Source organism: Trachurus trachurus, assembly GCF_905171665.1.
Source record: "Trachurus trachurus genome assembly, chromosome: 11".
In the NCBI taxonomy this organism is placed as follows: Eukaryota; Metazoa; Chordata; class Actinopteri; order Carangiformes; family Carangidae; genus Trachurus; species Trachurus trachurus.
In genome coordinates, this window is record NC_139904.1 from 29,403,430 (window position 1) to 29,420,924 (window position 17,495).

The 17,495-nt window shown below is 43.3% G+C and overlaps 1 protein-coding gene across 1 annotated transcript in view; it reads left to right on the forward strand.

The window, feature by feature from the left end:
- ptprua (protein tyrosine phosphatase receptor type Ua) overlaps positions 1-17,098 on the forward strand; it is a gene marked incomplete at both ends in the record, with an annotated part of 281,098 nt that extends 264,000 nt beyond the window's left edge. The window contains 4 exons of the mRNA XM_083981670.1: positions 4,230-4,355; positions 12,042-12,193; positions 13,907-14,042; positions 17,036-17,098. Of these exons, the coding sequence (XP_083837796.1) occupies positions 4,230-4,355; positions 12,042-12,193; positions 13,907-14,042; positions 17,036-17,098 (477 nt within the window). The remainder of the gene's footprint in view (positions 1-4,229; positions 4,356-12,041; positions 12,194-13,906; positions 14,043-17,035) is intronic.
- Positions 17,099-17,495: the final 397 nt, after the last annotated feature.

Consider the following 17,495-nt stretch of genomic DNA (forward strand, 5'->3'; position numbering starts at 1 on the left):
AATGCAAGAACGAGTGCTGCATACAAATAGACTGTAGAGACGTGTTCACCATGTTCTCGGTCCTTCTGCAATGTGCACACTTTGGATTGTTTGTATGGAGAAACACCAAGTCTGCAGCTAATGGTTATTTTCATTTTTGATTCATCAGTTTGAGTTTTATGAAGTGTAAAATAACAATTTATGAAGATGAAAGTCCTCATCCACACGTCTTCTGCTTACTTACACAAACTACAGTGATAGAAAGCAGAGAATCGTCACATTAGATAAGCCGGATGTAGCCCTATGTTCACTTATTATCTGCTGATACTGTCCACTGTCAGTCTACCAGTCAGTTCACTTTTGATGAAAAAATCAATGCAGATGTATAACCCCTATATGATTCATACCGTGCCTTTAGGAAACCATCATACCCCCTTTAAAATAGCAAGAATATTTATCATAAAGGCTGGAATCAAAACCCATTAAATTAAACTTTTTCCAGGTTTATTTTACATACGACCTTTACGACATCAAACTAATGAAAAAAAAATGTTGAGTGAAAACTAGAATAACAGAGTTAGAAAAGTCATCAGTCCTCTGACGTTATACTTTGCCACCCTTTGCTTCAATCACAGCAATCAGTCTCTTTTGACCCGTCGTGATTCACATTGCACCTAGATTGAGGAATATTTACCCATTCTACTTTGCAGAATTGTTTGAGTGTTTGAGTTCACTCAATTTCTGAGTGGTGACATACTTCTCTCTTCAAGTACATCCACAGACTATCTATTGGATTTAAACCACTGCATTGTTATTTTGGCGGTATGTTCAGGATCGTCATGTTGGAAGGTGAATGACCTGCCTATCTTCAGCTGTCTAGCAGAGGGATGCAGGTTTTCCTCTAGCATTTGGGCGACTTTGCAGCATCAGTTTTCCCTTCAATCCTGACCAACTGAAGAGAAACACCCCCACAACATAATGCTGTCACCACCATGCTTCACAGAAGGGATGGTGTATTATGGATGGCATGCTGTGTTTGGGTTTCACCAAACATGGCGCTTGGAATTCGGTCCAAATTGTTCAATCTTATGCCGTGTCTCAGTTCGTCCTTTGGAGGACGCAATTCAAGGCTAATTACATCACAGCGTGGTGACGAGGCCTGTCCCAATTAGATGGCTCCTCCAAATGAAGCCGACAAATCCGGCCGTCTCTTGCCTGTTCTACAGTAGGAGGACACACCGCACCTATCTTCCATGGGCTCCCATATGCCAAGATTCTTTGCGCGCAGTATTTCCGCCGTATCGGAATGTGGAGGCAGCACTGCGCTGTAGCCATGGCAGCCCGAGGGGAGGAGCTGAGGAGCCGTTAGAAGTGTTAAAGAAGCCATCACTTTTACCTTTTTGTATAGAGGCCGCGGTCCTCGCTGCAGGAGGCCCCGGTTCGAATCCTGCAGCGGGCGGCCCTTTCCTGCATGCCATTCCCCCTCTCTCTGCCTCCCCGATTCCTATCTCTCTCAATACAATACTGTTCTATCTAGTAAAGGTGTGAAAAGCCAAAAAATATATACTATACAAAAAAAAGCCAGCACTTTCAAATGTTTAACGTTATGATGTCAGGAAATTCTCCCAAAAGCTAGACCTTCCCATTGACCAACGGTTGACATGGCAGCCCCTAAATTTGGACTGTTTCCATAATTTGTTTTTCGACATCAATCCAGGTGTTTTTTTGTTTGTTTCTTTGTTTGTTCTTTTTGAATAGCTAAAACAAGACTCAGGCCTTATATATGTACATAAATACACAAACACGGGTATTTTTGAAACTGAAGTTTTGTTAAATAAAGTTCCGCGTCCACACGAGTGGTGTAATAAAAATACTCCACATGCAACTGTAAAGTCTCCTTTACTGTTCATCCAGACGCCTCTGTAGATGAACAACTGTATAACAACCAAATACAGCTGACAGCATGCTAATAAACAACACCAACTTTGTCCTGTCCATTTTAGCATGCTAACATTAACTCTGGTTATTACACGGCTCTTGAATGCTGCTCTGCGTTCTACAACCTGTTATTTCTGTATATTGACCGGCGTCAATTATAACAGACTGTTGCTAGGGACGCCGCTCTGATCAGAGGAGCAAAGATAAAGAGAAACTATGCAGGATATTTACCTTATGTTTCAGTTTGTGATGTTAGATAAATGACTTGAGTGGAGGTAAATAAACCCCTCCGCTTTCCGTCAAGGTTCCATACATCCTGTCATGGGTTTATTTCTCCGTAACAACCATAACAACCTCTACGGACGGGCACTATTTACATCAGCATGCGATCAGCCCTGAAGTAAACAATGGAAATAGTCGCAGTTGTCATATGCACACGCAACCGCTGAAACCCAACTGGGCCGAAAACTTCACTCTGGACCCCGGTTTCAAAAGACCACGGTTTCAGTGTTGCAAAATCACGGTTGCTTGTGGACGGAACAGTAAACCGGGAACACATGTTCATGGTTGCAGGGCATGATGACTTTCTATAGGCACTGTACAGTATAGAGATGATGATTTCCCGTAGTAACAGCATGTCAGCCATTTCCATCCCTGGCTCTCAGCACAGTGAGAGCGGGTCAACACATGGTCTTGGTCTCTCCAGCCGGTGCTCTGTCTGCCGCGGCGCGAAGCCCTCGGTCCCTAGGTGCCATTTCATTTGCACGGGGGTGCTGTCATGGCGTTAACACGTTCTTATCATTTCCCTCCATGTTTGCTCATGCGTGGGTTTGTTCTGGCATCTTCCTATCGCCGCCCTGTCAGCGCGTCATGTCAGATTCCTGCTCGGCGTTTCCACCGTGCCTGTCAGCGCCAACCTGTCCCTCTCCCTCTGTCACTCTCTGCTTCTCTCTCCTTGTCTGCCACTGTCAGTGGATTAGCAGTTCATCCCTTGAGCACACACATACACACATTTTTTTCTTTTCTTTTTTTTTTTTTGGGGGGGGGGGGGCTGCCAATCTGCTTTCTACATACATAAATATTTATCTCCCCTCCTGCCCAATGTCACCTGTAAATACCCTCCTGTCAATGTGAAATGCCATTATCGCTTCCTACTCCAGGGGTTCCTCCACAGAACACACTGGCACATCAACACTCCTCCACTGTGATTTTGTTTTTTATTATTTCTCTTGGTTTTTTTTGCCCCCTCCCCCCCAACAGCCCATCTCTGAAGCAGTAGTGATGGACGACCTTGGCTTTTGTAGATGCCCACCTCTCAGCTGACTTCCTCTCCTAGCTCATTAATTTACAATGTGCTAATGGTAATGATTTCCAGTCATAAATAATTCAGCCTAGGTGACCACAGCTTATGTGAGGGATTGTTTTAAGCAACAAGCAGGTGTTTTTTTTTTTTTTTTTCCACTTGTTTAATTTACGGTTGCTATTTGCTGATAATCATTGTCATTTAAGTTAATTGTCTGCGCTGTCAATACTCTGGTGTCTTGTTACTGGCCTTCACCGTCACTGGCTGCTGACACAGTGGTTTGTCCTGCCTCAAGCAAGTGTGGACTAATGACCTGTTACCTCCTCTTCTCTCTCTCTCTCTGTCTCTCTGTCTCTCTCTATCTCCCCCTCCTTCTCCTCCTCTCCTCTCCTCCCCTCTTCTCTCCTCTCCTCTTCCTCCACCTCCTCCTCTCCTCTTATCTCCTCTTCTCTTCTCTCCTCTTCCTCCACCTCCTCCTCTTCCTCTCCTCTCCTCTTCCTCCACCTCCTCCTCTCCTCTCCTCCCCTCTTCCTCTCCTCTCCTCTCCTCTCCTCCCCTCCCCTCTTCTCTCCTCTCCTCTTCCTCCACCTCCTCCTCTCCTCTCTCCTCTCCTCTTCCTCCACCTCCTCCTCTCCTCTTATCTCCTCTTCTCCTCTCTTCTCTCCTCTTCCTCCACCTCCTCCTCTTCCCTTTCTCCTCTCCTCCCCTCTTCTCTCCTCTCCTCTTCCTCCACCTCCTCTCCTCTTATCTCCTTCTCTCCTCTTCCTCCACCTCCTCATCTTCCTCTTCTCCTCCTCTATTCTCTTCTCCTCTTCCTCCACCTCCTCCTCTCCTCTTCTCTTCTCTCCTCTTCCTCCACCTCCTCTTCTTCCCTTCTCTCCTCTCCTCCTCTCCTCTTTTCTCCTCCCCTCTTCTCTCCTCTCCTCTCCTCTTCCTCCACCTCCTCCTCTCCTTTTATCTCCTCTTCTCCTCTCTTCTCCTCCTCTCCTCTCCTCTCCTCTCCTCTCAGCCATGTTTGCAGTATTGGCCGGAGCCGGGGCTGCAGCAGTTTGGGCCCATGACAGTGGAGCTTCTGACGAGGACAGCTGATGATGACGTCATCATCCGTCTCTTCCGGGTTCAGAACATCACCCGGGTAGGTGAACCCATTGTGGTCCTATTCTTTAAGATCTTGTATCGACTCAAACAGTGATATTTGAATATATATGAATGCGCTACGTCCCCTCAGGATTACTCTGAAAACAAGAAAGGAAAAATAATTCTAAGTGCCAGATGGAAAGGCAGTATACAACCCAGCTGGACACTCACTTACCTTAACCAGGGAGGCTGTATGCACACTTGACTAGGCTAGACTCTGATTAATTCAGGCAGCAGTAGCCACCAGAGACAGTCTGAACACAGAACAAGTGTATTCACACAATGAATCTGCTTCCTGATTCTTTCTTTCAAACATCCAGGACAAGCCCCCAATTTATTATGTTCCCAGAGGAGGAACCAGGGGATAAAGGGAACTAACAAAACATAAAGTTTGCCCAGGGAGAGAAAAACCTGAGGTGGAACAGCGTGCAAGAAAACAAATTTTCTTTTTATTTATTGAACTGAATCTCACTACATTGTGTTGCATATTTATCTTACAGAAAAGAAACCCATCCATTTGTAAAAACATGTTTTTTTTTATGACACTTTTGAAAGTTTATTGAAAATCAAACACAGAGACCTCTCATTTATAAAAGTATTCAGTCCCTTTTCCTCGCACTGCATGTCAGGATAAAAACCGAACCATGAAATCCAAGAAAATCTTTAAACTTTGATAAAAATTGTAGCGAGGCAGCCAGGGATGAGGGCAAAGGGACAAACCATTTCTAAAGCTCTGAGTGTTACAAGAAGCATTTACAAATGTGAAAAGGAAGCAGCTTTGTACAACCAGTTGGTCTGAGTTGCAGGGCAAGCAGAACCAAGAACCCGACAGTCCCTCTGCTAAGATGCAGAACCAATCAGGACCAAATGAAAGAGTTGCTCAGTGGGTGCCACTTTTAGTAAAAGCCCAATGCCATCTCACTTGAAGTTTGGCAAACAGCCATTAAATGACTAATTCCACCATATACATCCATGACAAAATATCATGCAGTTGCAACAACACAACTCAGAGGGCTTTTAATTTGATGGGATGATAAGAGGCTTTGGGGAAGGTTGTTCAGCCTGCTAAACATCTCATGTTCACTGTCCTGGGAGGGTGAGGTGAGATTATTGAGAGTGAGACAAACCTTTCACACAAAAGAATCCCATCAAGAATTACAACCAGTTACATTAAGGCAGTGAAGCTTGTTGACCTCCGTTTTGTAGAAATAGTTAAAGCACTAATCCAGCCTTACCTCAGTGGGAGCTGTGTTCAGGTGAGATGGAGTGCATCAGTCTCTTCCTGTATCAAATCATCAACAGTGCAGTTCATCAGGAACCTGGTTATTATACCAATAGATTATTATTTAATAGCCTATATTATGTCTTGGTCTTGGACCTCACCCTCCACCCCCTAAAATAAACCTCAGGCTGTGGCCACAATATGGATTTAGCCAAGTTAGAGGAGCATCCCCAGTTCGACCCTTCGGTTCTCAAACTTTTTTACATCAAGGACCCCTAAACTGATACAAATTGGACCATGGACCTAGCCTGGGCTAACATCCAGACCTCATCTCAATGTAGATTGAGATTCGGTCTGGGAACCATCCGTTCATTTTTTCATACGGAGGTGTGGTTTATGAAAGCCCAGAGCTGTTTATTGGGCGCTACAAATGTCTATCAAATGTGTTTGTACGTCGCTTATAGCCAATCATATCAATCATACCCGATGATAGAGAGACAGAAATAAACGTTCCTATTTTTTTCAAAATAAACTTGAGGTCTAAACTACTAAAACACTTTCTAATGCTGCATCAAAAGGTAAAGCGTCTGCCGCCATGTTGCATCAACAAACTATCAACAAAGTCACTTCGGTGTGTCATCATCGTCTTGCTGCCCCCTCCCCCGTTCTGTGATAGGCTCCCTCGTTCAGGGAAAAATTGGTCCATGGTTTCCAGGCTGACTTGCAGAGCAAATAAATTTAGGCAGCATGGGTACACCCATGCTACCACAGACCCTCATTTGTCAAAATGTTTAAACAAACACCAGAAATACACTAATATTTGTTATGAGACTGAATAACATTACTTTCTTAGTCAATGTAATTTAAATTAGGGCCAATGGTGTGAGTTTTTGGAAAGATTTTATACTGTAAAAAATTCTGTTTTTCATATTTTTGGAAAAAAAAATTCTAGAGAAAAGTTACAAAAATAATTCTAGAACAAAGGGGGACCCCTTGAACCCTCTGTCCCCGGACCCCATGTGAGAACCACTGATTTAGTGAAGAGCTGTTTGATGAGGCTGTATCTCTAAGCAGTTAGTTTAGTGACTTGAGAAAAAGGCAGTGAGTCATTGTCATCTGCTGGCTGCAGCTGTGGCGGTGCAGAGGTCCACAGCAGGAGCCTTCAAGGCCCTGCATGGGTTTCATGTCTCTGCTCAGCCACCGATCAACAGGGCTCCCAGGGCCACAAGCACTGGAGCAAAACATTCTTTGACCGCCGAGGATGCCACCCCACAAAACCCACGGCAACATCGATTCACTCCTCCGATCCCCTGGATGGGATGAAGAGCCACTTAGGAGCCGTGGTTAGTGGCAACATAGATTTGGCAGTCGGTACAGAAACATATCCCTGCTCTGAGCTCAGCCTCTCTGGGAAAGATGGGCGGCTCTCGTTGCTTCCCAGAAGAACTGTGTAAATCGGAAGAAAAAGTGCACAGCAAAGTGTTGCCACTAGAAGGCGAGGCTGTTCCAGTTCTGAGCTTGAAGCCCCCCAGGTCTCTTGGCAAAGGGTGGTGTGTGTGTGTGTGTTTGTGCAATTTGCCCCCTTGACAGCCGCTGCCAAGGGTTACAGCTTCAGGTTGCGGTGAAACCAAAGAGTTTCAATGGCGTGGTGTTTACAGAGGCTGCAGGGTAAGCCACTGGGGCTTTACAGAGTGAAATGTCTTTTCTCTTAAGCCAAGGGCCAGTAGAGCCAGAGGAAGAAATGGATCTGCTCCTCTACTCCTTGTGGGTACCGCATCCTGTTAGACTTCTTCAACTCCGACATCTGAAAATCTAAATTCTGGATGCTCGTAGTGTTGTGTTGTGTCAGGCGGCCTGTTGTAATTTCAATTTTAGTCCAGTCTTTGTGTCAGGCTGTCATTTTAGTTTTTCTTAGTTTTAGTTTTAGTCTACTCAAGTTTCAGTCGACTAAAAGTCTGAGCATTTAAGTCTTATTTTAGGGTTAGGGCTGAATAATCCATGACGATTTGATTATAATTTAATATTAACCCACCGCAGCTGCATCTTCTAAAAATAATGCCGCGAGTTAGGATTGAGGAAATTACGTCGCTGCCTAGGAAACAGAAATACTGCAAAATAATGATGATGATAACGCAAGTAAACATTATAGTGTTATTTCATCTCGTCTCGTTTTGGTCAACAAAAATGAAGAGACATTTTAGAGTTTTTATTTTGTAAACCACATTTAGTCTCGTTTTTAAAATCGTCAACAATATTGCAATATATATATATTGAAATATATTTCTCGTTTTCGTCATGTGATAAAGGTTCGTTGACGACGATATTTTGTCATAAGTTTTGTTGACGAAAGCAACACTAGATGCCTGTTCACAACGTCCTGGTGCGCTCAGTTCACCGTATCTATCCACGAGATTCCGAATGTCATGTATGGTTCAAAACCGGAAGCCGGTTTTGCATTTCCGGTGGAATTGTACGTTTACGTTTCCATGGTTTTCAGTCGTTGTCATAGTTGTGGTAAACGCATGGATCTATTAACGCTGGCTTTTAACACGGATGTCAATTTGTGTGATATCCATTGTTAAAAGCTGGTGTGATGATCCATGCGTTTAACAGATTTTCATTGAAAAAAGAAAAATCCATGCATTTACCGCGACTACCGAAACCATGGAAACGTATAAACAAACATACAATTCCACCGGAAGAGCAAAACCGGCTTACCTTTTTGACGTTCGGAAAAAGGTGGATAGATATGGTGCAGGATACAAATATCAGAGGGTATTCATCCATTACATTGAGGTAGCTCTGATCCTCAGTTACTCAGGGTTACTCACTGTCTCCAACACTGTCCCAACATGGAGGAAGCAGAAATACACATTCATACATTGTTATCATGCCTCTCCATCTTATTCCTCAGTGTCAATCACACCAAGAGTGTGGAGGATATGCAGGAAAACTCATCAGCGCCTGACACGATGGATAATCTCAGTCATTTCTGATCATCCTCATTTGCTGAGGATGTGGAATCTCTAGTGTTTGGGTTCTTGTTTTGTCTGTAATGAGAATAAACATGACAATAGATGCTTTGTTGACAGGATGGAGGGGGGGGGGGCTGTATTCACTGTTCCATCCAAGGCCAGACTCACTGGTGTACTTCCATCTTCACACCATGGACCCCACTGTTTAAATATGAATGATTAAGCTCTGGCTCTGACGGTGATTGAGTACAGGATGTTGGTGTGATGCGAGGAAACACATTTCAGATGCGTAACTGTCCCCTCCATGTAGTTTGGACAGAAATAAGGGCCAGTATGTTGAGCTCTTACTCACTCTGTCTCACCAGCTTCTGGTCTGACATGCCTTAATGGTATAATTGCTGTTTAAATGTATAATTTTCTCATCCAGTGACATGTTTTCTACTTTGATATAGGACGTGGACAAAAACAATCGCTCAAGTCTCGCCTCAGCTAAAGACTATTCCCGCTCCGTATTGCTGTGGGAGGCATTTCCTGGCACTGAATCAATTAATTTATTTTTAAGAGGGGTAATGAAGCCTGATACCAGTGTTAATGATTCTGAATGGTGACCCAGGTCCCAGCTGGAATGTGCTGTTCCCAGCGGTCAGAATGATTTGCAGCATAATAATCCTACTTTCCACAAAGCAACTGTGTCAACAGCATGATAATATCATGCCTAGGCCTGTTTTATACACAGTGAGAGCAGTTACTGTACAAACTGCAAGTCTGTTCTTAAAGGGATAGTAGCATTTTTTTTTTAAAGTGGGGTTGTATGATCTACAAATAGCCCCTAAGTACTTTAATTGCAGTAGAAGACTCTCTGCACTCCTCCCGTTAGCAACGCCAGCCCATAGCCCTGCCCAGAGATTTACAACATACAGTGTTGTGAACAGACCCAAAGAAACGGCCTATTTTCACGGCCTAAAAGAGGTTTTACCTGAAAAAAAATACACAGTTCCATTGTTCGCTATAATATCATTTTTTCCAGCCCCTCAAAGTGCAGGAAAAACGCAGTTTTTATTTGGACCTAACCAACTCATGTATCCCTCCGCCCAGGGTTAGCGCCCGCCGATCAGCAGTTGGTTAGGTCCAAATAAAAATTGCGTTTTTCCTGCACTTTGAGGGGCTGGAAAAAATTATATTATAGCGAACAATGGAACTGTGTATTTTTAGACTCTTTTAGGCCGTGAAAATAGGCCGTTTCTTTGGGTCTGCTCACAACACTATGTTGTATTAAATCTCTGGGCAGGGCTATGGGCTGGCGTTGCTAACGGGAGGAGTGCAGAGAGACTTCTACTGCAATTAAAGTACTTAGGGGCTATTTGTAGATCATACAACCCCACTTTAAAAAAAAATGCTACTATCCCTTTAAATTCCATGTTTTATAATGACTTGAAAGAAGTTTCTTGGTTTTGACTTTTTCCGATACTTCAGTGTGACTTCTGCGTTGCCGGTGTGTGTGTGTATGGGTTGCGTGTGTTTGTGTGTACTCCGATGTCTCAGCGCTCTGAAATATTTTTTAATCAAGCTCCTTCTCCCACTTTAAACTGTCAAGATGCTTCCACTTCCCGTCCTTTGACCTCAATAGATTCTCAGCAGTCTCTTGTGGATGTTTCCCGCAGCTCGAGCTGAACAGATGTGTCCTTGTCATTAAGCCTGACAAACCTCCTTCCACCCACTCACCTCACCCTCGCTGCACCCTTAACCTTCACATTTTGTTATGGAGAAGGAAATGCACTCAGAACCTCAATGTCTTGTAATTATTAAAGATGAATAAATCCAGAGGGTAACATTAAGGTGACATTCCGCATAATCCACCCAGCAGCCTCAGCTTCGTCGGCCTTGTTGAAATGTGTAAACAAGTTGTTCTCTGATAGCACCAATCGTTTTCAGTGACATTTAGGAGTATGGATTTGGTGACCCATGTTTTTAAATGTCTTAAAATATATATTTTCTTATATTAACAATTGATCAGGCAATGCGTGGATGTGTAATGTGAACAACATCCTCAAAAAAGTGAAAAAGCTCAGACAGCAATAGCAACTAGTTGATGAACACAATGAAGAATTTAAAGGGATAGTTCACCCAAAATTTAAATTTCATTCATTATCTACTCACCCTCATGTGGACTAAGGGCTGGGAGAAGTTTCAGAGTCCTCCGTGGCTTCTCTGAGTTACATGGGGTCTCGGCGTAGCAGTGCATGGCCATATAACGGTTGCAAATGGATACCAACTGTCTTCGTAACAAAAAGACACACCAAAAAACATCCAAATACCTCCATGCTGCTCGTATGTAATGTCCGTCTTGTATTGAAGCCCCGAAATGCGAAATTGTCCCCAAAAAAATTAAATAAGTCTATTTTTCAAGCTTGTTTGTAGCGGAAGCTTCTCGAAGCTCCTCTTCCCGGTTCGTCAAATTTGGACGAACCAGGGTCTGTCCTCTTCCCAGTTCGTCCAAATTTGACGAACCAGGAAGAGGAGCTTCCGCTACTTGAATTTTTTTTTGGGACAATTTTGCATTTCGGGGCTCCAATACAAGACAGACATTACATACGAGCAGCATGGAGGTATTTGGATGTTTTTTGGTGTGTCTTTTTGTTACAAAGACAGTTGGTATCCATTTGCAACCGTTATATGGACATGCACTGCTACGCCGAGACCCCCTGTAACTCAGAGAAGCCACGGAGGACTCTGAAACCTCTCCCAGCCCTTAGTCCACATGAGGGCGAGTAGATAATGAGAAATTTCAATTTTGGGTGAACTATCCCTTTAACAGAGGAAGAAGAATGAGTGGGGACACAACTGTGAACAAAAACTGTTTCATTTAATCAGGTGGCCATGAATACTTCATATTGGCTGAATATAATATATAAATAGGAAACTGTTATAGAAGTTGCTCAGAGATGTGATTAAAGCAAAGAGATCTATTTTTCTTTGACAACATGGAAAATGGTTCTGGAAATCTCAATGATGAAAACATTTAAAACAAATACATATATACAAACAAAACAAAGAATAAAGCACAAAATCCTTCATTTTTAAAATGCACTTTGTGCTTCAAAAGATGATGGAAGATTTGTATTTAGTCATGTCTGCACCAGCTTCCTGTGTCTGTCTCTGCTGTATTATAATGCAGTGCAGAAGCCATCAGTTTTAATGGCATGCCGGTTTATGTTTACATTCATTTTGATAACATCTCATTTTAATGTGGCAAGTGACAGTACACAGCTACACGGGGCGGCTTTAATAGTCCATTATAAGTTAAGAGCAGAATCTCTGCCATTGAACTGGAGCGGGGTTTGAAGTGTTGACAGAAACCCCCTCTGGCTAATAACCTGATAGATATTTTAATGAGTTTGTAGACTGTGAAGCATATGTGATGGGTGTACAGTACTGTAATGCATATACAAATGGAATAACTCTCCTCTGGTCTCCTCTGCAGCTTCAGGAAGGCCAGCTGGTGGTGCGTCACTTCCAGTTCCTGCGCTGGTCCCCCTACCGCGACGTGCCCGACTCCAAGAAAGCCTTCCTCAGCCTTTTGGCTCAGGTCCACAACTGGCAGATGGAGTGTGGAGAGGGACGTACCATCGTCCACTGTCTGTGAGTCCACTCCACACGCACCTACACCAATAATGAGCCTCTTTAGACTTCAACTGTGATGAATATACCTCTCGTAAAAGCTTTAAACGATCAGGCCTGAAGTAAGACTGTGTTTCCAGTAACTGCATTCAAACTTAGTCACCTTGGTGCTTGTAATTGAAAACTTCCCATGGTCACACTTTCTTGTACTTTTCAGAGTTATTAAACCTCATTAACTCTGCATTATGGAGGAAAAATTAAGCGTTAAAGGACAATTCCGGGCAAATTCAACTCGGGGGTGTATGTTCCTATCATTTTAGGTCTAAAAGAAGGAATCTGAAGATGTTCAGTTTAATTGCTCCTGTTTTGCGGTAGTTGTGTCTGTCCCCGCATCGCCACGGCAGCGATGAATGGGAGCGGATGCAAGTTCTGCTGCTTAGGCTGTTTACATCCCTCAAAGCCGCATTTTTTGCGCAGACAGCGTCAGATGGCGACTCAAACATGCACCCAGAAGTTTATTTACTTCAAGCAAGCCGACATGTTTGTAAAACTAGATCTAATTCAAAGTCTCCCAGAGTCTTGAGCAAGACCCAAGTTGCCGTGCGCGGTGTGTTCAGGTGCAGTCGGAGCTACCGTTTGTGTCATAAACACAGGAATATCAACTCTTGACTTGCTTGAAGTGTACATTTTTTTCCACAGACAGCGTCAGGTGGCTACTCAAACATGCGCCGAGAAGTTTTTTTACTTGAAGCAAGTCAAGAGTTGATATTCCTGTGTTTATGACACAAACGGGAGCTTTCCCACTGCACCTGAACACACCGAGCGTCGACTTGGGTCTCGCGCGAGACTCTGGGAGACTTTGACTTAGATCTAGTTTTACAAACATGTCGGCTTGCTTGAAGTAAATAAACTTCTCTGTGCATGTTTGAGTCGCCATCTGACGCTGTCTGTGGAAAAAAATTACGGCTTTGAGGGATGTAAACAGCCTAAGCAGCGGAACTTACATCCGCTCCCATTCATTGCTGACACAACCACCGCAAAACAGGAGCAATTAAACTGAAAATCTTCAGATTCCTTCTTTTAGACCTAAAATGTTAGGAAAATACACCCCCAAGTTGAATTTGCCCGGAATTGTCCTTTAAACTGTGATGAATTTTCCTCTCGTAAAAGCTTAAATGATCAGGCCTGAAGTAAGACTGTGTTTCCAGTAACTGCATTCAAACTTAGTCACCTTGGTGCTCGTAATTGAAAACTTCCCATGGTCACACTTTGTGGGGAAAGTTCTTGTACTTTTCAGAGTTATTAAACCTCATTAACTCTGCATTACGGAGGAAAAATTAAGCATTAAGTCTTTGCATCACCTGCTTGATTTACGGGGGGCCTGGCTGCCTCTAGATTGGTCCCCCCCCCCCATCTCCATGCCGGGGGGCCCTTTGATCTCTGGAGGTCAGACTGTGCGTTAGACATCTCGTATCTGATTAAGAACCCCTCCGCTCCTGTATTTTAATGAGAACTTTAACTCGGATATTCATCTTGAAAGTCTGCCAGTTGGCCTTTTTCTGACAGCATGCTTGATCTGTGCTCAGTCCAACTGTGACATTTCACTCTGTAGCTCCCCCTCTCCGAGAGGCCGCGAGAGCTGCTGCGCCACATCTTTATTAGATCACCCGTGTCTTCATGCTCGTGCATTTGTGTTTATTGTATTTTTTTTTTTTTTTTTGTCGTCTGGAGCAGGAACGGTGGTGGTCGGAGCGGTACTTTCTGTGCCTGCACCATGATCCTGGAAATGATTCGTCACCACAGCGTGGCGGACGTGTTCTTCGCTGCCAAAACACTGCGCAACTCTAAGCCAAACATGGTGGAGACAATGGTGAGCAAGAAGGAGGAGGAGGAGGGGGGGGGGTCTTTAAGTCTCTTTACTGAATCATATTACTACTGCTTCAGACATGGAGCACCGAGGAAGTATAAAAGCTTCTCTGTGGGAACTCTGGGAATTTACATCATCCACTCTCATTAAACACATAAATGTTTTTTTTTACTGCTATAGCCTCGCTTGTTTTACATCCATTTAGAAAAAGAGCATAAAAAGGAAATTACACGGTAAAAATCGACAGGAAATTACATTTTAGACGAAGTGTGTTGCATTCAAAGTCCAAGAAAAAACAGAGCGGGTGAGAGTCAATACAAATGTGAGAAACTGAGACAATGCTGTGTCCACACCAGTGGATATTGCAACCTGAAAGAAACATTTGCATTTACTCCAGCACTGTATGTTCTATTAATGAACATACAGAGAAAGACTAAAGCTAAATTGCAGGAAGATCCGTTTTGAGAGCAGTGAGTGAGTTAGCTCAACATATAGGCCTAATTATGTAACATTATGACACATGAAGCAAATACTAATAGAACTATTTGTGCTTTTCACTGTGACTCTGCCAAGCAGCCGTGTCTGGAATGTGGTTCTGGCTGCATTTGCCTCGAAAACAACTCTTGTTTTGTAACGTTCAATTATTATTTGATAGCGTGGTGAATGTGCAGGTCACAACTTGTCCACGAGAGCATTTTGAAGTTATTGGATTGTGTATTAAATGAGTTTGAAAGGCGAAGATAGCCTACCACGCGCCATGCAGAGCTCACATCTCTGCCCCGCCGATCTAAAAACAGCTTGCACCGACAATTAAAGGTAATGAACCTACTGCTAAAAGACTATAGGGATTATGGCAATAGGCGAATTTGCCAAAATGTAGAAATATCCCTTTTAAGATGATGTTTGCGTGCTCGGATTGTCTCAAACACAGAATAGTTTTTACTTGAAGCAAAGTTTAACAGGAAACCTCAGATTTTTGTGTCAGTTCCTGGGGTCAGAGAGACCTTCTGCCTACATCCATTATTTACCGCTGACATTCAGCAGTCAAACAGGGAAAACATCCGTTGTAGAGCAGACAGCATCACCAATCCCTCCACCCACAGTCACCTGAACAGACCTGGATCCAGTGCAGCTTAAGAAGACACGCGGTGGTTTTTGAGTGAGGAGCTCACACAGCAGATGACTCATCACAGCCATGTGTCCCCACTGTTCATGGGCTTCATTTCCTCTTGCAGACATGTAGTGTTACTTTTTGAGAATGCATATGACCAGCACATCAAAGTACCAGCTGGTTGGTATTCATCATGAGCATTTGGATGCATGGTTAAAAGTACATCTAAGGCTTGAGTTAAAGGACAAGGCTTGCAAAACTCTCTGTTTTTGTTGCCAAAAAAAGAAGAAAAAAAAAGAAAAATCCCATGATAAAACCAAAACCTCATTCTCAAAGTTTAGTCTTTCCTACCCTGCCTGTGGCACTCAGCCTGAAGCTCTTACTGGAAATGTGAATTTTTAAAGTGGGAGTTAAGACATTTTGGGAAATGCACTTATTGGATACAATATGGTTAGATGAGTTGTGCATAAAGGAGAACAACTAGAGCCGGGTTGTTCCAAAGGAACCTTTAAAGTTCATTAATTAACACATACAAGGTGTAAAAAATTGCACATTGTGATTTTATGAGGGTTCGTGTGGTTGAGTGTTTTCTGGCCAGGTGCAACAGCACCTTGGAGTTCTGTAATTAGTGTGAGGTTGCTAGGCAACCAGCAGAAACTTCACATCACTTCTCATCCATGGGCTCCATAACCTGCCATGAAATTACAAAATTACATTTTACACTCTTGTTCTTATTATATATTAGAATAATATAATAATTATTCATTTTAATTACCAGACTTTTTTACCTTTGGACTGAGTTGGAAAGAAACATCTCCTGAACTAGGCTAACCAGCTGTTTGCTGTATATTTACAGTTGTCTTAGAGAGTAACACCTGGAATTCATTAAAGGACCCATACGTACACGTACACATCTGGATGTCCATGTCTGGTCTGATCATGAATCAGCTCTAGGTTCTATATTAACACTGTGAAAGTATCAAAGCCTCAGTCCACAGAGAAATGCACACAGCCTGTATTCAGAAACTGAGCCTTAAAGGGATAGTTCACCCAAAATTGAAATTTCACTCATCATCTACTCACCCTCATGTCGACTAAGGGCTGGGAGAAGTTTCAGAGTCCTCCGTGGCTTCTCTGAGTTACAGGGGGTCTCGGCGTAGCAGTGCATGTCCATATAACGGTTGCAAATGGATACCAACTGTCTTCATAACAAAAAGACACATCAAAAAACATCCAAATACCTCCATGCTGCTCGTATGTAATGTCTGTCTTGTATTGAAGCCCGGAAATGCAAAACTGTCCCGAAAAAAAATGAAATAAGTCTAAATTTCAAGCTTGTTTTGTAGCGGAAGCTTCTCGAAGCTCCTCTTCCCTGTTTGTCAAATTTGGATGAACTGGGAAGAGGACAGACCCTGGTTCGTCCAAATTTGACGAACCGGGAAGAGGAGCTTCCGCTACAGACAAGATTGAAATTTAGACTTATTTCATTTTTTTTCGGGACAGTTTCGCATTTCGGGGCTTCAATACAAGACGGACATTACATACGAGCAGCATGGAGGTATTTGGATGTTTCTTGGTGTGTCTTTTTGTTACGAAGACAGTTGGTATCCATTTGGAACCGTTATATGGACATGCACTGCTACGGAAATTTCAATTTTGGGTGAACTATCCCTTTAAAACCAGCCGTCTGTAATTGTGTTATTTTGTGATGTCATAACTAAGCACTTACCACTCTCAGGCGTGCCCCAAGCCTTTTACTCAGAATTTCACAAAATCAATGCTCTCCTCTCATCTGCAATTCAAATAAAACACAAGAAGAGTGTAAAATGTTGGAGCATTAATGGAATGTGTGTCTCTGAAGACTAACCCTTTGTTCTCTTTCTAGGAACAGTATCGGTTCTGCTACGACCTAGCCCAGGAGTACCTGGACTGCTTGGAAGTGAGATAGCACCTATCCCTCCCCTCTGGTTTTCCTTCTCAAGGAGAAGGTCTTGAACCTGGATCACGCGTTCCTGGATTTCTGCTCCTGGCTCCCTGTCCATGTATACAGCTCTGGTCGTCTTCTTCGCCATGCCTGGATTGAAACGTTGTTTGCCATAAACTCAACCTACTGAGGACACTCACTGGGACAAGTTGTAAAAAAAAAAATACCACCGACACCCTTTTTTGCTTTTTTCCTCGGCGCTCTGATCCGACGTGTAACCCTCTCTCGTGCCACTTCACATCTGCCAAAACCAGAGGACACTAACCCGCAGCGGAGTTCATTTTCTATATGACCACTGTCAGAGGCAGCCAAGACTACCTGTTGTACAACCTCCGTGACGGGATTTGAAGATCTCCGCTGT